The sequence below is a fragment of the Heteronotia binoei genome, chromosome 1, assembly GCF_032191835.1.
Source record: "Heteronotia binoei isolate CCM8104 ecotype False Entrance Well chromosome 1, APGP_CSIRO_Hbin_v1, whole genome shotgun sequence".
Classification (NCBI taxonomy): Eukaryota; Metazoa; Chordata; class Lepidosauria; order Squamata; family Gekkonidae; genus Heteronotia; species Heteronotia binoei.
In genome coordinates this window covers 263,071,071-263,096,637 of record NC_083223.1, presented here as the reverse complement: position 1 = coordinate 263,096,637, position 25,567 = coordinate 263,071,071, and the positions used below count along the sequence as shown (strand labels likewise).

Genomic DNA, 25,567 nt, shown 5'->3' with positions numbered 1-25,567 from the left:
AGCAGGTCAACTAAGAGCAGCACATTTGAGAGAAAAGCTTCTCTTATTGGCCATGCTGTCCATGCACTGTGATGAAACAGACCAGAACATGGCCCCAGTGGATGAAGGGCTATTTGAGTGCCCACCCTCAAATTGGGACCAGACCAACGAGGTAACAGCCATGTCCTGTCCCTAGCAGTTGGTATTCAGAGCACTGTTCCCTCTAAGCTGAGGAAGTGTGAGCTAGCTCACAGCTTTTTAGTCTCCAGCACATACGTTTTTGTCTTCGCCCAGGAAAAACGGCCCCAGAGCAAACCAAGGTATGCAGCAGCTCACAACTCATGGCAGTAGCTCATAAAGTAGAATTTTTGCTCCTAAGACTCCACAGCTTAGAGGGAACATTGATTCAGAGCCAGTTTGGTGTAGAGGTTAAGTGTGCGGACTCTTATCTGGGAGAAGCGGGTTTGATTCCCCACTCCTCCACTTGCACCTGCTAGCATGGCCTTGGGCCAGCCGTAGCTCTGACAGAGGTTGTCCTTGAAAGAGCAGCTGCTGTGAGAGCCCACTCAGCCCCACCCACCTCACAGGGTGTCTGTTGTGGGGGAGGAAGGAAAGGAGATTGTAGGCCGCTCTCTGTCCTTGAAAGGGCAGCTGCTGTGAGAGCGCTCTCAGCCCCACCCACCTCACAGGGTGTCTGTTGTGGGGGAGAAAGGGAAAGGCGATTGTAGGCCTCTCTGAGCCTCTGTCCTTGAAAGGGCAGCTGTTGTGAGAGCCCCCTCAGGTTCACCCACCTCACAGGGTGTCTGTTGTGGGGGAAGAAGGGAAAGGAGATTGTAGGCCGCTCTGAGACTGAGATTCAGAGTGAAGGGCGGGATATAAATCCAATATCTTCATCTTCTTCTGCTGCACTTGGAAGCTCCATTTTGATCTCGTGCATCTAAACCCCTTACAAAGCCAATGGCCCACCACATTCTTCAAAAAGAAAAACTGGGGAGGGGGGGTTGCATTTTACATGGGTGTTTATGTGTGTGTGTCTGCACCTGAAAGTCATGGCAACTTCTGATGACAGATCCCTACTGGGGGCCTGGAGGATACTCGGAGAGGTGACTGAATAAAGCCTGCCTCTGGCTCTGGTATTCCAAAGAGGTCTCCCATCCAATCACTTGCCAGAATCTGCTCTGATTAGCTTCTGAGATCTGATGAGACTGGGCTTGCCTGGGCTATCCAGGTTGGGGCACCCACCATCATGTTCTTGGGCAGCGGGCTGAGTCCCACAGACCTCTTCTAACAGCACCATCTGCTCACAGCGCAAGAAGCTTTCCCTCCATTACAAGGAGCCCTGTGCCAGGGGAAGACACCGCCGCTAGTGAAAGTGACCCACAGGTTCCAGCACGACAAATTCCCGCGACTTGATATCTTGGCTGTGATCACACACAAAAAAGTAATGCACTTTCAATCCACTTTCAGTGCACTTTCCAACTGGATTTTGCCAGTTCACACAGGAAAAATCCAGTTGGAAAGTGCACTGGAAGTGGATTGAAAGTGCATTATTTAATGTGTCTGATAGCAGCCCTTGTGTGAAGAAATAGCAAAGAGACCGGTAGCCATTTTAAGACTAACAAATTTTATTGTAGCATAAGCTTTCAAGAAACACAGCTCTCTTCGTCAGATGTTTCTTGAAAGCCTATGCTATGGTACAATTTGTTCGCCTTAAAGGTATACTGAGGCTTTGCTATTTTTGCAACAACTATCATGGCTAACTCCTCTGAATCTACTGCATGAAGAAAGAAGTCTGCTCTTAGTCTGGGGGTTGAAAGCACCATCAATTTGCAGCTGACTTATAGTGGCCATGTAGGGCAGGGATGTCCAACATGTGTCTCGGGGGCCGAATCAGGCCCCTGAGTGACTGGCTGTCATCTGTTTCCGTCTCCCTTGTTTCTTTTTGCATCAGAGCTTGCTTCGCAAGGCTTGCTCAATTGCACAGGAGCTACAGAGCAAAACCTTTACTTTCTCCATTGGCTGAGGCTCCTCCCTTGGGGAGGAAGGGGGGGGGAAGGCAGAGCTTGCTTTGACAGGCTCTCTCAATCTCACAGCAGAGTTACCAAGCCAAGCCTCTCTTCCTTCTATTGGCAGAGGCCCCTCCCCCTCCTGGTCCTCTGGGGAAGGAAAGAAAGAGCCAGAGTTCCTTTGCCCAATTCCCTGGACCCTTTGGGAGAGATATGAAAAAAGCACCTTTAAGACCAACAAGTGCTAATGTTTTAAGTTTTCTGGGTTTTTTTTTTTAAATTTAATTGTGTTTGTCAGTGTCCTTTATGAAGTTAATATCTCTGCTACCCGGCACTGCATCTTACTACACAAGTGGCCCGGCCTGACAAGGTCTCTTTCATGTTCGATCCGGCCCTCATAACAAATGAGTTCGACACCCCTAGGTAGGTTTTTCAAGGCAAGAGATGAGCAGAGCTGGTTTGCCCCTGTCTGCCTCCGTGTAGCAACCCTGCGCATCCTTGGGGGTCTCTCATCCTGGACTCGCCTGGCTCTATCTCTACTGCCCATCAAGCGTACTCTCTGAGCTGCCCAGGTCTGGTGTTCTAGGAGAAGAAACGTCTCTATCCGCTTTCTTCATAAGAACATAAGAGAAGCCATGTTAGATCAGGCCAATGGCCCATCCAGTCCAACACTCTGTGTCACACAGTGGCAAAAATTTTTTATATATACACACACACACACTGTGGCTAATAGCCACTGATGGACCTCTGCTCCATATTTTTATCTAAACCCCTCTTGAAGGTGGCTATGCTTGTGGCCGCTACCACCTCCTGTGGCAGTGAATTCCACATGTTAATCACCCTTTGGGTGAAGAAGTACTTCCTTTTATCCGTTTTAACCTGGCTGCTCAGCAATTTCATCGAATGCCCACGAGTTCTTGTATTGTGAGAAAGGGAGAAAAGTACTTCTTTCTCTACTTTCTCCATTCCATGCATTATCTTGTAAACCTCTATCATGTCACCCTGTAGTCGACGTTTCTCAAAGCTAAAGAGCCCCAAGCGTTTCAACCTTTCTTCATAGGGAAAGTGTTCCAACCCTTTAATCATTCTAGTTGCCCTTTTCTGGACTTTCTCCAATGCTATAATATCCTTTTTGAGGTGCGGCGACCAGAACTGCACACAGTACTCCAAATGAGACCGCACCATCGATTTATACAGGGGCATTATGATACTGGCTGATTTCACATACATAAAACTTTCCTGGCATTCACAAAAAACGAATTCGGAGGAGGCATCTGCTTGCTCTATGCACGTGCACCTGTTCCTATGGAAACGGAGACATTTCTTTGCCTTGCTATGCTATCATTAAGTGTGACGGTCCCCACTCCTTGAATTGCAATCTGCCTTAGAAGCACAACTGCGGGGCCGTGCGTGGTTTTGCCCAGGAGCCAAAGGCAGAAAAAAGAAAACCCTCCTGAAAAAAGGTCTCCAGCCCACCTCGCAAGCAGGAGCCTCAGGCCTGCCTGACAATGTCGGAAGTAAAGGGGCTTCTCCTCGGGGTGAGACCTTTTGGGCAAACGGCTCTTCCTGCAGTTCTATTCCAGTTCATCAAGCTGGTCCAGCAAGGTCTTCTCTGACTGGCAGCGGCTCTCCAAAGCCTTAGGGAAAGAGGTCTTTTACATCACCTCACATTTAGAACCAAAGAACTGGAAGGGACCTCCAGAGTCCTCTAGTCTTAACTCCTTGCACAATGCAGGGATTTCACAAATGCCTCCCTCACCACACACACATACATCCCCAGTGACCCCTGCACCAAGCCCAGAAGATGGCAAAAACCTCCAGGATCCCTGGCCAAACAGGCCCGGAGAAAGACCGCTGCATGACCTTGAAGTGCCGATCAGCATTTCCCTAGATGTGTAAGAAACGGCCGCAAGAACTAAGCCCTGAGGCAACCCTTCCTGCCCTCCTTCTCATGATTTAAGTTCACAGAATCAGCATCACTATCAGATGGCCATATGATCGGGGAGGCGCTGCGGCTCAGTGGTAGTGCATCTGCTCGGTATGCAGAAGGCCCCAGGTTCGACCCCCAGCATCTCCAGATAAAAGGACCAAGTAGCGGCGCAGAGTGATAAAGCTGCAGTCCTGCAGTTGGAGCTCTCTGCTCACGACCTGAGTTCGATCCTGGCGGAAGCTGGTTCAGGTAGCCGGCTCCAGGTTGACTCAGCCTTCCAAGGTCGGTAAAATGAGTCCCCAGCTTGCTGGGGGGAAAGCGTAGAGGACTGGGGAAGGCAATGGCAAACCACCCCGTAAAAAGTCTGCCGTGAAAACGTCGTGATGTGACATCACCCCAGAGTTGGAAACGACTGGTGCTTTACCTTTTTAGTAGGTGATGGGAAGGACCTCTGCCTGAGACGCTGGAGAGCAGCTGCCAGCCTGAGTAGACAAGACTGACTTTGATGGACCAAGGGTACTGATTCAGTAGAAGGCAGTTTCATGTGTTCTAAGTGGGGATGCCAGGGATTGAACTTGGGGCCACTGGCATACAAAGCAGATGCTCTCTGAGCCACAGTGCCTTGGCTTTCCCTGTATTTAAGAAAAAGATGATGGTGGCAGGGTATAATAATATAAAATAGGGGAGGCCAAGCTTGCTTAATGTAAGAGCCACACAGAATAAATGTCAAACGTTTGAGAGCAACAAGACATGAATTCAGTTGGAAGGAGGGAGGGAGCTAGCTGGGTTCAGGTAGCCGGAAGCTGGGTTCAGGTAGCCGGCTCAAGGTTGACTCAGCCTTCCATCCTTCCGAGGTTGGTAAAATGAGTACTCAGCTTGCTGGGGGGAAAGGGAAGGAAGGAAGGAAGGAAGGAAGGAAGGAAGGAAGGAAGGAAGGAAGGAAGGAAGGAAGGAAGGAAGGAAGGAAGGAAGGAAGGAAGGAAGGAAGGAAGGAAGGAAGGAAGGAAGGAAGGAAGGAAGGAAGGAAGGTAGGTAGGTAGGTGTCATGTTTGAGAGCAACAAGACATGAATTCAGTTAGAGGGAGGGAGAGAGGGAGGGAGGAAGGAAGGAAAATAGATGGGGAAGAGAGATGTGGAAAGAATGCAAATTTAACCTTTAAATACATTCTCCAAGCCACCACCTGATTTGGATTGGAGAAGTGATTTAAAGAGACAGATGCCTTCTCAAAGCCAACGGGACGGTGGGGACTTCAAGAGCCACACAATGTGTGTGAAAGAGCCAGACATGGCTTCCAAGCCAGTTTGGGCACCCCGGTATAACCCTTAGCCAAGAAGCCAAAGGGTGATTAACATGTGGAATTCACTGCCACAGGAGGTGGTGGCAGCTACAAGCATAGCCAGCTTTAAGAGGGGATTGGATAAAAATATGGAGCAGAGGTTTATCAGTGGCTATTAGCCACAGTGTGTGTTTGTCTGTATATATATATGTGTATATATATACACACAAACTGTGTGACACAGAGTGTTGGACTGGATGGGCCACTGGCCTGATCCAACATGGCTTCTCTTATGTTCTTATGTGAGCCCTCCCATCAGCAGAAGCCCAGCCACCCTCAGTCCTCCCCCTTGCTTAGCTCCTTACAGTGGATGCCTTCTCTTCCAGCCCTCTCGGAATGGGGGTCTTGCTCTGGGGGGGGCTCGTCGACACCGGGATGTCTTGGGTGTGAGCGTATTCCACGGCCTGCGGGTCCGAGGGGCGGAGCCTCGGGCAGCCTTCCGTGCGGACGGACAGCAGCGTGGCGGTCGGCCTCCCGTCCAGCCCCCCGGAAATGTTGACTCTGCGGAGCGAGCAGCTTCTCTTCAGGGCCAGGGAGCCCAGGCCGAGTTTGTGGCTGCAAGAGGGGCTGCGGTCCCGGTCCCGGAGGGCTAGCCGGTTGAGGACGGCGCTTAGCTGCTCCTCCCCGCGGGTGCCCGCTTGGCTCAGGTCGCCGATGCTGATCGACTTGGAGCGGATCAGACTGCTCCTCCGGCGCTCCGAGTCCGGCCCGCCCAGGAGGACTCCGGGCGGCAAGGTGAAGGAGGTGCTGCCGGGGATGGCGCCGCCTTGGGGGCAGCCGGGCACTTTGAGGGCATGGTCCGCCTTCACCGGGCCACGCCGGGAGGTGGAGCTCCGCAGGGCCTCGGCCCGCTTGGAGGTCCGGCCACGGTCCAGCTCGGTCTTCTTGCCCCGGTCGTCCAGCGGGTTGGGCCTTGGGGGCAAGGGCCGGAGCTTGGGGGTGACGGAGAGTCCGTTGGAGACGGCCACGGGGCCGCGGTGCTCTTGGCTCACGGTCCGGTGCCCATTCGGGAGCCTGCTGGTCGCTTTCGGCTGAGAGGTGATGACTGCCTGCTCTCTCGCTCGGCTCATGCGGTGCTCAGAGGCTTGGGGCATCGTGGAGAGAAAGGAGAGGAAAGCCCTAGGAAGAGAGAGCCGGAGACAGTCACGGGAGGGAACTGCAGCCATAAGAACGCTAGCTTGCGGGGAGCGACAGGCTTGCTAGCCTGCGGGCTTTCATGCCTCATTGTATAAAAAGCCCTTGACAGAGGGGTGAAGGAAGAAAAAGATGATGATATTGGATTTATATCCCACCCTATACTCTAAAGCTGAGAGTCTCAGAGCAGTCAGTTTCCCTTACCTTCCCCCCCCCCCCCCCGCCACAACAGACACCCTGTGAGGTAGGTGGGGCTGAGAGAGCTCTTAACAGCAGCTGCCCTTTCAAGGACAACCTCTGCCAGAGCTATGGCTGACCCAAGGCCATTCCAGCAGCTGCAAGTGGAGGAGTGGGGAATCAAACCCGGTTCACCCAGATAAGAGTCCGCACACTTAACCACAGGGCTTTTTATGAGCAGGAACGCACAGGAACACAGTTCCGGCTGGCTTGGTGTCAAGCGGTGTGGCCTAATATGCAAATGAATTCCTGCTAGGCCTTTTCCACATAAAAAGCCATGCTTAACCACTACACCAAACTGGCCCCACACTACACCAACCAGGGCAATGCTGGGGGTTGCCAACCTCCAGGTGGCCCCTGGCACTCTCCTGCTCTTACAATCGATCTCCAGACTGTGGAGATCAGTTCCCTTGGAGAAAATAGCTGTTTTGGAGGGTAGACTCTAAGGCATTATACTCTGCTAGTTGACTGATTGGACTGAATGAATCGCCCCATCCCAGCTAGCGCCAGGGCTCTGGGCGATGTACAACAGGGCCCACCCCTCCCCAAACCCTGCCCTCCCCAGAGTCCCCCCAAAATCTCCAGGAAGTTTCCCAACCCACAGCTGGCAACCCAATCAATGTTCCCTCTAAACTGTGGAGCCTTGTGAGCAGAAATTCTCCTTCGTGAGCTACTGGCATTAAAGCTGTGGGCTACTGCATCAATTACTTTGCTCTGGGGCCCTCCTTCCTGAGCTAGGACCAAAAAAGTGTGAGCTGGAGGCTAAGAAACTGCGAGCTAGCTCACGCTAACTCCACTTAGAGGGAACACTGAACCCAATCGATACCAGTAGAGCCACCCCAAGTTGGTACGTACCTCTCACTAGCTGAGAGCCTCTCGCCCCGGCCAGCCCAGGGCTCACACCTCACAGAGGTGGCTGACCGCACGAGGGCTCCCTCTTGCCCTGCAAGACAGAACACAAGACAGGACTCGTAAGAGATGACTCCATTTTTGTTGAGAGATGATTCCCTGCATTCAGATACGCACTGGAGAGATCTCAGGCTTCCTGAGTACCTCAGCTCTCCGCCCCAAGAAAAGCTTGCAGCCCTCAGTGTTCGAAACCAAGACAGCAATCTGGAAATACTTCAACAAAATAGGTAGGGAAGACAGAGCCACAGTAATAAGGCACAGGTGTGGACAGGGTGCACAAGTTCAGAAGGGAATGGCAAAGGAGGTACAGGAAAGAGACGCTGATTCTTTGCTCACATGCACACAAAATTTACCCAAGTGGCATTCTCCACCAGCCTTGGTGGTGGTAGACAGTGCCATCAAGTGGGCCTTGTAGGGGAGGTCCCCAAACTTTTTGAGCCTACTACCGGCATGTTTGGAATTGGGACACAAGGTGGTGGGCGCAACTACAATATGATTGGTGTGAGAGGCGGGGCCAATCACATTATGGCTGCCATGAGAGGCGGGGCCACACGCAAAGGAAGCCTGAGTGCAAGGGACAAGAGGAACAACTTTTAAAAAAAACACTGAGAAAGAGAGGAAAGAGGCAGCTGCCGCCAAAGCAGTGTTACTTTAACTCGCACAGCCAATCCAATCTCCAATGGCCAATCAGAAGTCCTGCTGGGCAGAAGTCCCACCTGCCCCTCTCACTTGCTAAAAACACTTGGTGGGCACCACAGCACCCACAGACACAATGATGGGGACAACTATCATAGAGTTTTCCAGGCAAGAAACAAATGAAGATATCTGTCATGGCTTGCCCCTGTGTAAGAACCCGGATTCTCCTTGGTGGGCTCCCATCCAAACATTAGTCAGAGCTGACCCAGCTTAGCTTCTGAGATCTCATGAGACCAGCCTAGCCTGGCCCGTCCAGGTCCCAGCCGTCCAGCCTTAGGATCTTCTAATCTATATTTTGCATGCGAGTGTTGTAGGCGTAAAGGTAAAGGTAGTCCCCTGTGCAAGCACCAGTCGTTTTTGCTGGAGTGGCGTTGCTTTCACAACGTTTTCACGGCAGACTTTTTACGGGGTGGTTTGCCATTGCCTTCCCCGGTCATCTACACTTCCCCCCCTCATTTTACTGACCTTGGAAGGCTGAGTCAACCTCGAGCCGGCTACCTGGAAACCCAGCTTCCGCCGGGGATCGAACTCAGGTCGTGAGCAGAGGGCTCCAACTGCAGTACTGCAGCTTTGCCACGCTGCGCTACAGGGCTCTACTGTCTGTTGTAGGCTTACATCTTCTTTTTGAATGTTCTACGCTAACAACAAAGACTGGCAAAAATTGATGTACAGCACACACGCCTCTCTCAGTGATACCCAAGGTGGATGACACAATGTCAAACAAAGCATTTAAATCACACGAGATGTCTAATAAAAGGATAGACTTCTTTACAAAGAGAGTGATTCAGATGTTGAATTCGCTGCCAGAGGAGGTAGTGATTGCCACAGGGACAGACAACTTTACAGGGGATTAGATAGATTCATAGAGGATAGGTCTCTCAGTGACTAATAGCCTTGGTGACTGAGGGGATCCTCCATGTTCAGAGGCAGTCAGCCGCTGAGCCCCAGTGCCAGGAGACAATATCAGGAGAAGATCTCAACTTCTATGCCTTGTTACCGGCTTTCCAGAGGAACTGGTTGGGGCCACTGTGTGAGACAAGATGCTGGACTAGATGGACCCTCACTGGCCTGATCCAGCAAGGCTCTTCTGATGTTCTTATGAGGGGAAGGCCTCAGCCTGCCTGCCCTGTTGTTGGACCTCCAGAGGAACTGGTTGAGGCCACTGTGTGAGACAAAATGCTGGACTAGATGGACCCTCACTGGTCTGATCCAGCAAGGCTCTTCTGATGTTCTTATGAGGGGAAGGCCTTGGCCTCCCTGCCCTGTTGTTGGCCCTCCAGAGAAACTAGTTGAGATCACTGTGTGAGACAAAATGCTGGACTAGATGGACCCTCACTGGTCTGATCCAGCAAGGCTCTTCTGATGTTCTTATGAGGGGAAGGCCTTGGCCTCCCTGCCCTGTTGTCGGCCCTCCAGAGGAACTAGTTGAGATCACTGTGTGAGACAAGATGCTGGACTAGATGGACCCTCACTGGCCTGATCCAGCAAGGCTCTTCTGATGTTCTTTTGAGGGGAAGGCCTTGGCCTCCCTGCCCTGTTGTTGGCCCTCCAGAGGAACTAGTTGAGATCACTGTGTGAGACAAAATGCTGGACTAGATGGACCCTCACTGGTCTGATCCAGCAAGGCTCTTCTGATGTTCTTATGAGGGGAAGGCCTTGGCCTCCCTGCCCTGTTGTCGGTCCTCCAGAGGAACTAGTTGAGATCACTGTGTGAGACAAGATGCTGGACTAGATGGACCCTCACTGGCCTGATCCAGCAAGGGTCTTCTGATGTTCTTTTGAGGGGAAGGCCTTGGCCTCCCTGCCCTGTTGTTGGCCCTCCAGAGGAACTAGTTGAGATCACTGTGTGAGACAAAATGCTGGACTAGATGGACCCTCACTGGTCTGATCCAGCAAGGCTCTTCTGATGTTCTTATGAGGGGAAGGCCTTGGCCTCCCTGCCCTGTTGTTGGCCCTCTAGAGGAACTAGTTGAGATCACTGTGTGAGACAAAATGCTGGACTAGATGGACCCTCACTGGTCTGATCCAGCAAGGCTCTTCTGATGTTCTTATGAGGGGAAGGCCTTGGCCTCCCTGCCCTGTTGTCGGCCCTCCAGAGGAACTAGTTGAGATCACTGTGTGAGACAAGATGCTGGACTAGATGGACCCTCACTGGCCTGATCCAGCAAGGCTCTTCTGATGTTCTTATGAGGGGAAGGCCTTGGCCTCCCTGCCCTGTTGTTGGCCCTCCAGAGGAACTGGTTGAGGCCACTGTGTGAGGCAAGATGTTGAACTAGATGGACCACTGGTCTGATCCAGCAGGGCTCTCCTGATGTTCTGATGAAGGGATCCTGAAGGTTTTTGCCATCTTCTGATGTTCTTGTCAGGGGAAGGCCTCGGCCTCTATGCCTTGTTGCTGGTCTTCCAGAAGTACTGGTTGGGGCTACTGTGCGATACAGGATGCTGCACTAGATGGACCACTGCTCTGATCCAGCAGGGTTCTTTTTATGATCTTAATAAGCAAAGTGATAAGACCAGGGTTACAAAAATTAAAAATACAAAAAAAAAAGTGGTGTACACTTTCTTCCCGAGTCATCCTCAACTTAAACCAATCTTCTTTGGTTTGAGTCCAGCAGCACCTTTTTTTAGATCAACAAAGTTTTATTCAAGGTATAAGATTTCGTGTGCACACCCACTTATTTAGATACCTTCTTCTGCAGTGCTAGTTAAACATTTCAATGCTCTTCCCAAGAAGCGGCTGCTGTTTGGGGCAGGGGGAAGCGCGTCATTGCTTTTACGAATACACGAAGCAACCTTACACTGAGTTGAACATATGAAGCTGCCTTATACTGAATCAGACCCTTGGTCCATCAAAGTCAGTATTGTCTTCTCAGACTGGCAGCGGCTCTCCAGGGTCTCAAGCTGAGGTTTTTCACACCTATTTGCCTGGACCCTTTTAGTTGGAGATGCCGGGGATTGAACCTGGGACCTTCTGCTTCCCAAGCAGATGTTCTATCACTGAGCCACCGTCCCTCCCCCAAAAGCCTCCTACCGAATCAGACCCCAGATCCATCAAAGTCAGTATTGTCTACACAAACTGGCAGCGGCTCTCCAGGGTCTCAAGCTGAGGCTTTTCACACCTATTTGCCTGGACCCTTTTTTGGAGATGCCAGGGATTGAACCTGGGACCTTCTGCTTCCCAAGCAAGATGCTCTACCACTGAGCCACTGTCCCTCCCCCAAAAGTTAGGGCACTGGTCCACCTAGGTCAGTGCCACCTACTCTGTAGCGGCTCTCCAAGGCCCACAATACCTGATCCCCTCGTCCGATGAAGTGTGCTTAGAGAGCACACAAAAGCTTACGTTCTAAATAATACTTGGTTGGTCTTCAAGGTGCCACTTGACTCCTGCTTTGTTCAACTACTTCAGACCAACTACGGCTGCCCACCTGGATCTATCTCCAAGGTCTCGCTCCCAACCTCTACTGCCCAGGAGCCTTTAACAGGAAAGGATATAGGAAGTGGCTGTGGTTCAGCAGAAGAGCCTCTGCTTTGCACGCAGAAGGTCCCGGGGTCAATCTCCAGGGTAAAGGTCCAGGCAGCGGGTGATGTGAAAGGCCTCTGCCTGGGACCCTGGGGAGCTGCTGCCAGTCAGAGTAGACAATACCAACCTTGATGGACCAAGGGTCTGATTCAAATTACATATGAACGCGGGACCTCCTGCAGCCAAAGCAGGTGCTCTGAGCTACATTTCCCACCCCTTGTTTTTGATATGAGGAAGACAGCCGGTTTCAGCACGCAACACGATCCTGTTCTGTAAGCAGAGATATTTTGGTTGCTCCCAAGTTGTTCTGTGGGGATTGTTCCTTCGCCCATATGCAGGACCAAAAATTCATTTGTACTCTTTGCTTTTGCTTTGGAGTTGCCATCAGACTGTGGCCTAAGGGGTTACGAGCAGGGGTGGAATTCTAGCAGGAGCTCCTTTGCATATTAGGCCACGCACACCCTGATGTAGCCAATCCTCCAAGGGCTTACAAGGCTCTTTTTTGTAAGCCCTTGAAGGATTGGCTACATCAGGGGTGTGTGGCCTAATATGCAAAGGAGCTCCTGCTAGAATTCCATCCCTGGTTATGAGACTCTGATAGATAGATAGATCTATCTAATCTATTCTATCTACAATAGATAAAATAGATTAGATAGATATTTAAAACCCATTTGTTGCAAGTTGAGCTGAGACTTCCGCAGCCACAAAAGCAATATTCTAAAACGCTTGCCAAACGCTGTTATGAAAAACTACAGAAATTATGGAAACAAGAATAACATGTTTCCGTACTGAATCAGATCAAGCCCAACATTCTGTTTCCAAAGCAGTGTCTTGGAAGGCTGACAAGCAGAGCATGAAGGCAGCAGCCTTCTCCTTCTATTTGATCCCTCTGGTGTTCAGAGATAGACTGCCTCTGTACACAGGGGATCCATTTTGAGGTCTCACCGCCAATAACGGCTGACAGACCTATCTTCTGTGAATTCCCATAACTGTTTAACACTGATCCGTGCGAGCAGCCTTTATAATAATATCAAGACAGTGAAACTCAAAACGTCTCTCAGCTTTAGCAGAAAAAGCAACAGTTTAAGTCGGGGGTTCCCAGCCCCTGGGCTGTGCACCGGTACCAGTCTGTGGCCTGTTAGCAGTATAATTATTTCATTATTTATTACAATGTAATAATAATAATCAGACAACATTGGATTTATATCCTGCCCTCCACTTTGAATTTCAGAGACTCAGAGCGGCTCACAATCTCCTTTGCCTTTCTCTCCCACAACAGACACCCTGTGAGGTGGATGGGGCTGAGAGAGCTCTCCCTAGAAGCTGCCCTTTCAAGGACAACTCTGCTTGAGCTACGGATGACTCAAGGTCATTCCAACAGCTGCAAGTGGAGGGGTGGGGGAATCAAACCCGGTTTTCCCAGACAAGAGTCCGCACACTTCACCACCACACCAAACTAATAGAAATAAAGTGCACAATCGTATCATCCCAAAACCAACCTCCCCCCCTCCCCCCATGGAAAAATTGTCTTCCAAAAAACTGGTCCCTGGTGCCAAAAAGGTTGGGGACCACAGGTTTAAGTGAGATGATGCACCTTGTGCCATGCCATGCCCTGGATGGCACAAGGCTAGCCTAGTCTTATCACGGAAGTTAAACAGGGTTAGCCTTGGTTAGTATTTCCATGGGAGACCACCAAGGAAGTCCAGGGTCGTTACGCAGAGGCAAGCAACAGCAAACCACCTCCGTTCACCTCTTGCCTCGAAAACCTTACTAGGGCTGCCGTAGGACGGCTGCAACTCGAAGGCACTTTCCCTCACTACTGTGCGCCCCACGTGCTAAGCCTTAAGCGACACCATGGAGCAACAGGTTAGGAGGCATTTGCACAGCATCTGTGGAATAATCACACAGCTGGATACGGACCCCCACCCCCACCCCTCTGCAAGAAATGCATCTTGGACAGCAGGCACCCAGTCCAGAGAGCCAGTTTGGTGTAGTAGTTCAGTGTGCGGATTCTTATCTGGGAGAACCGGGTTTGATTCCCCACTCCTCCACTTGTAGCTGCTAGAATGGCCTTGGGTTAGCCATAGCTCTGGCAGAGTTGTCCTTGAAGGGAAAGCTGCTTTGAGAGCCCCCTCAGCCCCACCCACCTCACAGGGCGTCTGTTGTGGGGGGAGAAGATACAGGAGATTGTGAGCCGCTCTGAGTCTCTGATTCAGAGAGAAGGGATGGGGTATAAATCTGCTGTCGTCTTCTTCTTCTTCTTAGATACTGCAAAGGCCAGCCCAAAAGAGAAGGATAGCAACATTTGCAAGAGCTCAAAAACTGGACCAAGAGGGAACTGACCCTAATCACAGAACTACCCAAATAAGGATAAATGAAAGGGGGTGGGGATACATAAACATGGGTCCTTTTTTTGTAACAGGAACTCCTTTGCATATTAGGCCACACACCCCTGATGTAGCCAGTCCTCCAAGAACTTACAGGGCTCTTAGTACAGTGCCTACTGGAAGCTCCAGGACAGGAGTGGCCAAACTTGCTTAACACAAGAGCCACAGAGAAATAAATGTCAGATGTTTGAGAGCCTCAAGATATGAACATCAGATGTGGGAGGGAGGGAGGGAGAAAGAAAGGAAGGAAGGAAGGCAAATAGATGGGGAGGGGAGATGGAAAGAAAGCAACTAACTTTACATGCCTTCTCCAAGCTGACCAACATGGTGGTGGGGGCTTCAAGAGCCACACAATATGTGTGAAAGAGCCACATGTGGCTCCTGAGCCACAGTTCGACCACCTCTGCTCCAGGAGGATTGGCTACGTCAGAGGTGTGTGGCCTAACATGAAAAGGAGTTCCTGCTACAAAAAAAAGCCCTGCATAAACGCATTCATTGTCAGAACTCAGCTGTTTTTGGTGGGGATACAATGAAAGACTGGAAACTACTTATGTACATCTTAGGGGAAAAAATGTATTCCTATTTGTAGACAGCCCTGACTTGGATGACCAGGCTGGCCCAATCTTGCCAGATCTTGGAAGCTAAGGAGACTTGGCCCTGGTTAGTGCTTGGATGGGAGACCACCAAGGAATTCCAGGGTTGCTACACAGAGGCAGGCAAGGACAGACCTCTTCTGAGTATCTCTTGCCTTGAAGACTCCATAGGAGCTGTGACTTGGGGGCACTTTACACCCAGAGAATCTTAGGAATTTTAGTAGCGGGGAAGGTTACAGGTAGAATACCCTTGCCCACACTGCAGAAGAGAAGACGACGACATTGGATTTATATTCTGCCCTCCACTCAGAGCCTCAGAGCAGTCACAATCTCCTTTACCTTCTTCCCCCACAACAGACACCCTGTGAGGTAGGCGTGGCTGACAGAGCTCTTACAGCAGCTGCTCTTTCAAGGACACCTCTTGCAATAGCTATGGCCGACCCAAGGTCATTCCAGCAGCTGCAAGTGGAGGAGTGGAGAATCAAACCTGAGTCCGTGCACTTAACCACTACACCAAACTGGCAAGATTCAAGTCCAGTAGCATCTTAAAAGACCAGCAAAAGTTCAGTAGCATCTTAAAAACCAACAAGTGGTAGCAGAACCAAGCAACGACACACGAACTCAGAGCCCCCTCTTGCCTTGAAAACACTATAGGGTCACCGTAAACCAGCTGTGATGATAGGATAGCACTTTTCCCCACTACCACTTGTATGCAACAGACACCTAAAGCTCTCATCATAACTGGCCTCCCTACATTTAAGAGAAAGGACACAAGAGAAGCCATGTTGGATCAGGCCAAATGAATCAGCCGGTCCAACACTCTGTGTCACACAGTGGCCCAAAACACCCCCAGGTGCCACCAGGAGGTCCACCAGTGGGGCCAGGACACTAGAAGCTCTTCCACTGTTGCCCCTTCATACAGAAGACTCTTTAACTCTGTCAGTTTCCCTTTATTTAGTTGATCTCTTTATTATAGCCAAGGTTGAAATGGAAAGGTTCCTGTTCTGAACACCTACCCTGAACCTTAAATGTAAAAACGGAGAAGCACGGGATGGAGAAGGCAGAGAAAGAAGTACTTCTCTCCCTTTCTCCAGAACTCGTGGGCACTCCATGAAATTGCTGAGCAATTGGGTTAGAATGGATAAAAGGAAGTCCTTCTACACCCAAAGGGTGATTAACACGTGGAATTCACTGCCACAGGAGGTGGTGGCAGCTACAAGCATAGCCAGCTTCAAGAGGGGATTGGATCAACATATGGAGCAGAGGCCCATCAGTGACTATTAGCCACAGCGTGTTGTTGGAACTCTCTGTCTGATGCTCTGTATTCTTGGTGCTTGGGGGGGCAGGGGCAACAGTGGGAGGGCTTTTAGTGTCCTGGCCCGACTGATGGACCTCCTGATGGCGCCTGGCTTTTTTGGCCACTGTATAACACAGAGTGTTGGACTGGATGGGCCATTGGCCTGATCCAACATGGCATATGAAGCTGCCTTATACTGAATCAGACCCTTGGTCCATCAAAGTCAGTATTGTCTTCTCAGACCAGCAGCGGCTCTCCAGGGTCTCAAGCTGAGGTTTTTCACACCTATTTGCCTGGACCCTTTTTTGGAGATGCCAGGGACTGAACCTGGGACCTTCTGCTTCCCAAGCAGATGCTCTACCACTGAGCCACCGTCCCCCCCCCAGATGCTCTACCACTGAGCTTACGTCCTTAACCCCGTCCCACAGCACTGCTCCCCATTCCGCACAAGTATGACTGTCTTGCAAGTTCTGACCAAGCATCCGTGCAGCCTTGCATCTCGTTTCCAACCGTGGTCAGCCGTAAGCCTCTGGAAAACCCGCAAGCAGAGCATAAAAGCAGCTCTCCTACCGCTCGCCTCCGACATCCAAAGGTACATTGCCCCTAACCTGGAGGTTCTGTTTAGGTCGTAGTCATTGATAGTCCATTTAGCTCATAAGTCATGTTTTCCTGGAACAGCCTCGTCACTGCAAGGCCGTTACAGTGGCCATGATATGCTGTAAAAAAAGAAGCCTTGCTTACCATCGCTTCCAGTGGTTTTGAATTTCATGTTCATTATGGGGACAGGTCCACCAACAGCCCCTGACAGTGCTATCCTAGTTGGTGAATGGGCCTTTGAAAAAGCCATCTCTGAGACCTGTTGGCACATTACATGGGGCAGGTTTTTAAAGAGGAGACTGGACACCCAAGCCCTCTCTCTTCCTCTCCCCCCCTCCCACTTTTAAAGTCACTTACTCCATACAGGGGCCTCCTCTCGTCAAACTAAGCCCCCCTTTCCCCTAGTCAAGACTCGTCCGTTAAAAGTCCCTTCCCTTCCGATGGAAAGGCCCATTATAGCTGACGGCCCCCATCCCATCCCTCTGGCAGATGACCCTAAGAGAAATATCAGCTCCTCCTCCAGCCAAACCCCACCATGTATTATTACACAAATAGATTACATAATAATGCAAGCAGTGCCCCTCCAGCCTATCTACAGCTAGAGCAGAGGCCCCCAACACGGTGTCCTTGGGCACCATGGTGCCTGTCGACAACTTTCCTGGTGCCCACCTAGTGTTTTTAGAAAGTGGGTGGGGCTTCTACCCCTTGAGGCCTCTAATTGGCTGTGCAGGTTTTAAAAAACCGTTGCCTCCCTAGCACAAGGATTTTCTCTGCGCATCTGAAGATAAGCTGCGGCAGCTGTTCTGTGGCTGGTTCCGCCTTCTGCAGCAGCCATTTTGGGGCTGTGCTCACAACATTACATCAGAATTTCAAAAGTGCCCGCAGGCCCCCAAAAGTTGGGGGCACCCCAGCCATGACCTGGATAGCCCTGGCAAGCCCAATCTTGTTAGATTTTAGAAATTAAGCAGGGCCAACCCTGGCAAGTACTTGGATTGGAGGCCTCGAAGGAATATCAGGGCTGTGAGGCAGAGGCAGGCAATAGCAAGCCACCTCTCTGAATGCTGGAGCCCCCATTAGGGGTTGCAGAAGTCAACCGCAACTTCCATACATGCATGCACAGACACACAAAATACAAAAAGAAAAGAAAAAGGTTGGGGATTCCAATCTTGAGAGCAGGTACAGAGTAACAGCTAAAAGAGTAAACTTTAAAATCTCAATCCAATACAAAAACATTTAAACATTATTAATTTAAATATATATACAATTCCAAGAGGAAAGATAAAACAGTCATAACAATTGCTGTCGTACACAGAAATATCCTGTCGTTTGTATTGCATATAACAACTCTTACAGAGAATGACATTCACAATTACCCACAACCAAAAGAGCCATATTTCACTCCCATCCCTGGTGTGAGGCCTGCATCTCAGCGATCTTTAAGTTTTTTGGGCCACCGTGTGACACAGAGTGTTGGACTAGATGGGCCATTGGCCTGATCCAGCATGGCTTCTCTTATGTTCTTATGAGGCTTGTGGCTTACCTGTTCCTCTGCCGGTGGCTATTTCCAGGTGGGAACCACCTGCCAATCACAAGCCCCACTTGGCAACAGCTTGCCCACTTTACTGGAATGTGGGGCAAGTGCCACCTCGGGGAACAGTGCTCAGAAGGGCCACAGGTGGAATGTCACAGAGCCACATGCGGCTCCTACCACCGACAGATCACATCAAACGATAGGATCTTTTAAAATTTTGGTCTCAATTTCAAATTAATACAAAGCAATCATAGTTGCTCACTCACATTTAGTACATTTGTATCCCACTCACAAAAGAGCTCAAGATGGAATATGTTGGCTCATTTTCCTCCATTTATCTTTGCACACCAACCCTGTGAGGTAGGTTAGGCTGAGAGAGAACAACTGGCCCAAGGTCACTCAGCAAGCTGCCAAGAAGGAGTGGGGATTTGCCACTAGGTTTTCTACATCCCAATCTGCTACCTTAGGTTGTTCACCTCCAGAGCCCACCCCCTTCTTTCTTCCAAAACCCACACAATGGTTTCCAATTAAGTGCAAAACCTGCTTTTTGTTGTCTACAATAAATTAATTTCACAGTGGTCTTTCATTTGAGAGACACCTCAGCATGCCAGATCTTGCTCACCCATATATTAAAGGGGAAACCGCTTATCAGTCCATCAGCTCTGGGGCCCAGATTTAGTCTTGCTGTACTATGAACTCACAGAATGAATGAATGAATGGATGGATGGATAGAAGCCTTGTTACCAATTATATCTCAGCACTCACCTCCAGCCTGCAATACTGGAGGCTGGGGTGGGAGGGATAACATTGACCTACCTTATAAGGTTGTTGTAACAACGGGAAGAAAATCTAAAACATTTTGAAATGCACTAAGCAAATGCTAAATATGATCACACACGAATGCACACAGCTGTCTGCACATAAGACACCCACTTTATCTTTGCCAAATTGGGCATCGTCTGCATTTGCGAAGTCAACCTACTCCACAGATCGACCTGCCCGAGAGGACACCCCATAGGGATCAAATGCCGCCCCATCACTCAAATGCATCCCCAGCTTCCCAGCCAGTTCGTTGGGGTTGGACCCTCCTCCCTGGCGTCCCCTGTCAGCCCACCTTCCACACCCCACCGAGCAGGACCCCCCAGCCCTCACACATTCCCGCTGCTGCGAAGGAGTTCAGGTGCGGGCCTCACCTCCTGCAGGACGCCATGGCAACAACAACTTCTGCAGCACAAGCCGCCATCTTTGTTCCTCCCCCGCAGATGCCCTGCCGGAGCCGGCTTCAACCGGCCACAACGCGCAGGCGCCGGCGCGCCCCTCCACCGACGCGCGTCAGTGGTCGTCGCCAAGCAGCACTGCGCAGGCGCAGCTCGGCACTGCTCGACCTCTTTCCCTCCTTCCCGTTTTTATTTTTTTGACGGCGTTCGCGAGTTCTCGCCTCTCTTCTTAACCACGCCTACTTCGCGTCGCTATGGAAACCAAGGAGCGTTTCTCCGGGAATTATAGGGAAAGACAGACTGCATGGGCTGGCAAAGGTGTGCCTTAAGCAGCCCTGTTCTCAGTGCCAGTCTCCACTTTGTTTAAACAGGCCTCCTCGCGAGTAAGAGTTGTTTAGGAGTGCAGCTAATGTTGCCAAGTGCAATTCAAGAAATAGCTGGAGACTTTCGGGGTGGAGTCAGGAGACATTGGGGGTGGAGCCAGAAGCCAGGTTGGTCCAATTGTTTTGAAACGTGGAGGGTATTTTGAGAAGTTGCACTGAATGCTATGCTGCAAATTTAGTGCTTCTACCTCAAACAACAACCATCCCCAGAGCCCCAGATACCCACATATCAATTCTCCATTATAGCCTATAGGAATTGGTCTACATAGGGAATAATGGGAGTGCCCAGCAGATATTTCCCTCCCCCCTCCGCTTTCTGATGACCCTGAAGTGGGGGGAGGGGGATTCCCTGCCCCCACCTGGGGATTACAACATACAAAGTATCATGGCAGAAAGGAACAAGGAAACAAAAAGCAAAAAGCCCCACGTGAACCAGCTTCTATATCCAATTACATCACAAGAAAAACCATTCAAATATAAAAAATTGTATTTAACCCACATATATTGCTTTCATCAAAACAACCATAATACTCAGTCCTTTGAACAAAAGGAAGCATTTACACCAAGAGTTCTTTTCCTTCATATGGTAAAATTGTCCAGCTTTTCCATGTAATCCTCGTGTGATATTCCAAATGATGTATGTCTCTCAATGGATGCAGCCAAATTTTCAAAGAGGAAAGGACAAGGTTGTACTAATACCCTTGTTTCGCAAAAGCTTTTTCAAGCTATAAAAGACCTCTTAGCAGAGACTTCTTCAAGCTGCGATAAACCTCTTGGTAGAGAGCATATTCAAGCTGTAATAGACATCTTAGCAAAGAGCTTCTTCAAGCTGCCAATACACCTGAATAATATGATAAAAAGCATACAAAAATTCAATAATGCACTTAACCTGTAGCACATAAGCCATAAAACATTGAAAACACTGAATAAAAAACAGCATACCTCTTAGCAAATTCTTAAAGCAAGGGCAATCATAGCCCAAATGTTTTCTAACTGAACACCCTAAGGTGCTGCAAGGAATACAATTTAATGGCTTATATGCATCAGGTGCAACAATTCACAATGTTCCTTAAAGATACAGTATAACCTGCCACAGCAATATCCAAAATATAGGGGCTTTTTGCTTTTTGTTTCATTCTTCCCGCTTGGGGATTGGCAACCCTAAGTGCAGCACTGCAATCTTCTCCTAGCAATGTTAGGAAGTCAATCCTCCTTTGCTCAGGGAAGCATTATTAAGAATGTATAAAATTGGCGCTCCGCTCCACCCACAGTGTTTAGTTTTTTTAACATCGGATCCCAAGCTCTGCTCATGATCTGAGTTCAGTCCTGGCGGAAGCTGTGTTCAGGTGGCCAGCTCAAGGTTGACTCAGCTTTCCACTCTTCCGAGGTTGGTAAAATGAGTACCCAGCTTGCTGGGGGGGAAGTGTAGGTGACTAGGGAAGGCAATGGCAAACAAAACAAGTCATGATGTGACATCACCCCAGGGGTCCATAACAACTCGGTGCTTGCACAGAGGACTACCTTTACCTCTTACCTTTCTTAAAGCCAGGACCTTTCCTTTCCTTTCAAACACGTGATCTAATTAGCATTTTCAGAATTTACATTAGAATTCCAACTTTCACCCCGGAAATCCCAGGCAGCATACAAGGAGAAATGTCCCATCTGCCCCTTTGCATTGAGCCTGCACGTGGCCAACTGGTTTGAGATCCAACACTCAGCTGGGTTTCTTCTGGGATTTGAACTCAGATCTCCTTAGCCCTAGCCTGACCCTTTAGGCCCTGCACACACCACTCAGCTGTCTCTGACCTGTTCCTGATGACAGATGCTCGCGCGCTTTCCTTGTGGTGCTGGCGGGCTGCGTTCCTAATCGACTTGGCTCTTGCTGCCATCAAGAAAGAAACGTGCCTTTCTGATGCTTGGTAAACGGATCCTCACAGATCAGCTTGCAAAAATCTGTTCGCCTCAGGCCTCTCGTTCTCCTATATCCATTGCTTAGGCTGGATTATTTACCCAGTGCAAGACAGGGATGAAAACCCAGAGGTTTACTTGACTCACTACCCAGTCACTATGAAAGGTTGGCTCCTAACGCCCTGGCAAACATTAACTGCAGGCAGAATCAATTGCAGCAGTGCTTTGCATATAATTAAACACCTACTGGATCCCATCCAGCCACAGAATGAGCCTGATCCTCCCAAAGAGGAAGGCAAAGCCCTTCACTCCCGAGACCAAGTCCTATGAAGAAAGGTTGAAGGAGCTGGGCATGTTTAGCCTGGAAAAGAGGCAACTGAGAAGTGACATGATCACCATCTTCAAGTACTTGAAGGGCTGTCATATAGAGGATGGCGTAGAATTGTTTTCTGTGGCCTCAGAAGGTAGGACTAGAACCAATGAGTTGACATTAAATCAAAAGAGTTTCCGGCTCAACATTATGAAGACCTTCCTGACCATTAGAGCGATTCCTCAGTGGAACAGGCTTCCTCGGGAGGTGGTGGGCTCTCCTTCCTTGGAGGTTTTTAAATAGAGGCTAGATGGCCATCTGACAGCAATGCAGATCCTGTGAGTTTAGGGGGAGGTGTTTGTGAGTTTCCTGCATTGTGCAGGGGGTTGGACTAGATGACCCTGGAGGTTCCTTCTAACTCTATGATTCTATGATTCACTCTTACGGAACCTGAGAAATGCTTGTTCAGAAGTAAGCGCAGTGGGGTTTCCTGACCATCCAGATCGGGCAAAGATGTCTGAAGAAATAATTTTATTTATTCATTTACACCCCAACTATCTCCCCAATGGGGACCGAAAGCAGCTTACTTCATTCTCTTATATATAAATTTTTTGGACTGGATGGGCCATTGGCTTGATCCAACATGGCTTCCCTAATGTTCTTATTCTCCCCTCCCACATTTGATCCTCACAACAACCCTGTGAGGTAGGTCAGGCTGGGAGAGTGTGACTGGTCAAAGGTCATCCAGCAAGCTTCCATGGCACAGTGGAGATTCAAACTTGGGCCTCCCCGTTCCTGGTCCAAAATTCTAGTTCAGTAATATCTTAAAAGAGCCAGTTTGGTGCAATAGTTAAGTGTGCAGACTCTTATCTGGGAGAACCAGGTTTGATTCCTCACTCCTCCACTTGCAGCTGCTGGAATGGCCTTGGGTCAGCCATGGCTCTGGTAGGGCAGATGCTGTCAGAGCTCTCCTAGCCCCACCCACCTCACAGGGTGTCTGTTATGGTGGAGGAACATAAAGAGATTGTGGGCCACTCTGAGATTCCGAGTGGAGGGCAGGATATAAATCCAATGTCTTCTTTATCTTCTTCTTAAAGACCAATGGAACTCTCCAGGGGGGTAGAGGGTAGCATGGGGGAGGGGTAGCATTTATTTACTTTTCGCTATTATCTCAAACTGACTTAGCTCTGGAAAAATGTCTATTTGCCTTCCTTCTTTCACGTCCTGCAGTTCCCAAACATCTGACATTCCTGTCTCGCGGCTCTCCAATATCGGACATTTATTCTGTGCGGCTCTTACATTAACCAAGTTTGGCCACCCCTGGCTTAGAGGGAGTATTGGCCTCATGACCCAGGTACTTCTTAGTGCTCTCCCTTCTGAATACTAGCCAGGGCAGGCCCTGCTTAGCTTCTAATATCTGATGAAATCGGGCTTGCCTGGGCAAGCCAGGTCAGGGCCGGGGCATAAGGCTTTGTGAGTCAAGGCTTCCTTTGCCAGATGCAGTTCTCAATCTGACGCTCTAATGTCATGCTGCTTCTCAGTGGGTGGAGAAGACAAGGTCATTCCCAAGAGTACTGTCAACCACTTGCTGATTAGTTAGAAGTCTCTGTGTTAGTAAATTTAGGATTCCGAGTTGGGAGTGGGTGGGAACTATCCCCTTAACCCCCTGCAGACATTGCAGGCGTGAAGTTTTACACTGCTTTGAATCAGGGCCACAAGGATGCCACCACTGACCGGCTCTCCTGGCTTTCCACAAATTAATCAGAGGTCTTTTCTATGCAGACTAAGATTTTTTTTGGTAGGAGGAACTCCTTTGCATATTAGGCCACGCCCCCTGATGTAGCCCATCCTCCTGGAGCTTACAGTAGGCCCTGTAAGGTTTTGGAGGATTGGCTATATGAGGGGTGTGTGGCCTAATATGCAAAGGAGTTCCTGCTACAACAAAAAGCCCTGATGCAGACAATAGAGTTGCACTCCACTCAATGATTATTTGGACATATTATTCGGGACCGTGGTCTATATGACTGTGTTTAGTTTGCTGAACCTAGTGGAGAGCAAGTTTGGTGTTGTGGTGAAGTGTGCGGACTCTTATCTGGGAGAACCAGGTTTGATTCCCCACTCCTTCACTTGCACCTGCTGGAATGGCCTTGGGTCAGCCATAGCTCTGGCAGAGGTTGTCCTTGAAAGGGCAGCTGCTGTGAGAGCCCTCTCAGCCCCACCCACCTCACAGGGTGTCTGTTGTGGGGGAGGAAGGGAAAGGAGATTGTGAGCCGCTCTGAGACTCTTCGGAGTGGAGGGCTATAAATCCAATATCATCTTCTTCTTCTTCTACTGTGGAATTTTTGTGTCATTAAATGGGTGGCCTTAATACTTATACTTTGATTCAGTTCTGTTTTTAGACTTCAAGTGGGTTCTGCAACCTTAGTCCTATTGCATCGTTTATTGAATGTCCCCACCTGTCAATAATATTAACTCACTCTGTGTAGTCCACCTTGAGTCCCAGTGAGAAAGGCAGACTGTAAATAACATCCTATATATACCAACCTCCAAGCGTATTAGCACTTTCTGGCTCTCCCATAGGCTGTGGTGTGCATTCCATCAGCCATTGGCCCGTCAACAGCCCTTCAAGTTCCACATGTTCCATTGGTTGAGTTCGCTCCTAAATAAATGCCAAGATGAGGCTCGCAGTACCGTGTTTTTGTCCCCCCCACCGCCACCTTTTTAAGTGCAGAAAGAGCCATGGGGTGGGGAATGTCTGCAGCGATTTGGACACTTGATGTGGGGGGAGTGCCTCAGCCTGCTGCACTATGGCTCCAAATCCATTTACATCAAATCAATTTAAAATGTGTGGCTCTAGGAGACCAGTCGTGTATCTTTATGTCTCCCGGTACGGAGCGGGAGAGAAGAGGCGACTCTTTTTCCCTCCCTCTCCCTTCCACCCATGCCGTCTCTCCTGCATGTCCTGTTTGCCCCAGATCCAGAGGAGTCTGCCGTGTTAGTCTGTTGCTGCAACATAGTAAAGAATCCAGTAGCACCTTTAAGACTAAACTTTTGAGAAACACAGCTCTCTTCATCAGCTGCATCTGACAAAGAGAGCTGTGTTTCTCGAAAGCTTATGCTCCAATAAAATGTGTTAGTTTTAAAGGTGCTACTGGACTCTTAACTGTTTGCTCCAGAAAGAGAACGGGTTGGACAACAGGAAAAGAACAGGCAACAGGAACAGCTGCCTCGACCTTTAGGAAATACCTGGAGATTTGGGGGTGGAGTGTAAGGAGGGCAGGGTTTGGGGAGGGGAGGGACCTCAGTGGGACATAATGCTGTAAAGTCTGCCTTCCAAAGTGGACGTTTTGTCCAAGCCTGGAGATCAGTCTTACTGGCAGGAGATCTCCAGCCACCGCCTGGAGGTTGGCAACCCTATGTGCATCCTGGTTGCCCGACTGCATCTGTAACGGCGGCGTTGTGCACACAAACGCTACCTGTTCTGACCAAGCCAAAGAGTAGAAAGAAGATTTCGCTGAATAAAGGCTCACGCTAGCTGGGGGTCGATTTAAGGGAGCTTGGCTGAAAGAGTTTACGCATCTTTCCAAGAGGCAAAA

The 25,567-nt window shown here is 49.7% G+C and overlaps 1 protein-coding gene across 1 annotated transcript in view; it reads right to left on the bottom strand.

Annotated features, from left to right (window-relative positions):
- The window catches only part of USP21 (ubiquitin specific peptidase 21), a 46,991-nt gene extending 39,429 nt beyond the window's left edge, over positions 1-7,562 (bottom strand). Inside the window, exons 1-2 of the mRNA XM_060257121.1 lie at positions 7,479-7,562; positions 5,558-6,371 (exon numbers count right to left, since the gene is read on the bottom strand). Coding sequence (XP_060113104.1) covers positions 5,558-6,346 — 789 coding nt within the window. The 5' untranslated portion in view covers positions 6,347-6,371; positions 7,479-7,562. The remainder of the gene's footprint in view (positions 1-5,557; positions 6,372-7,478) is intronic.
- Between the last annotated feature and the right edge of the window lie 18,005 nt (positions 7,563-25,567).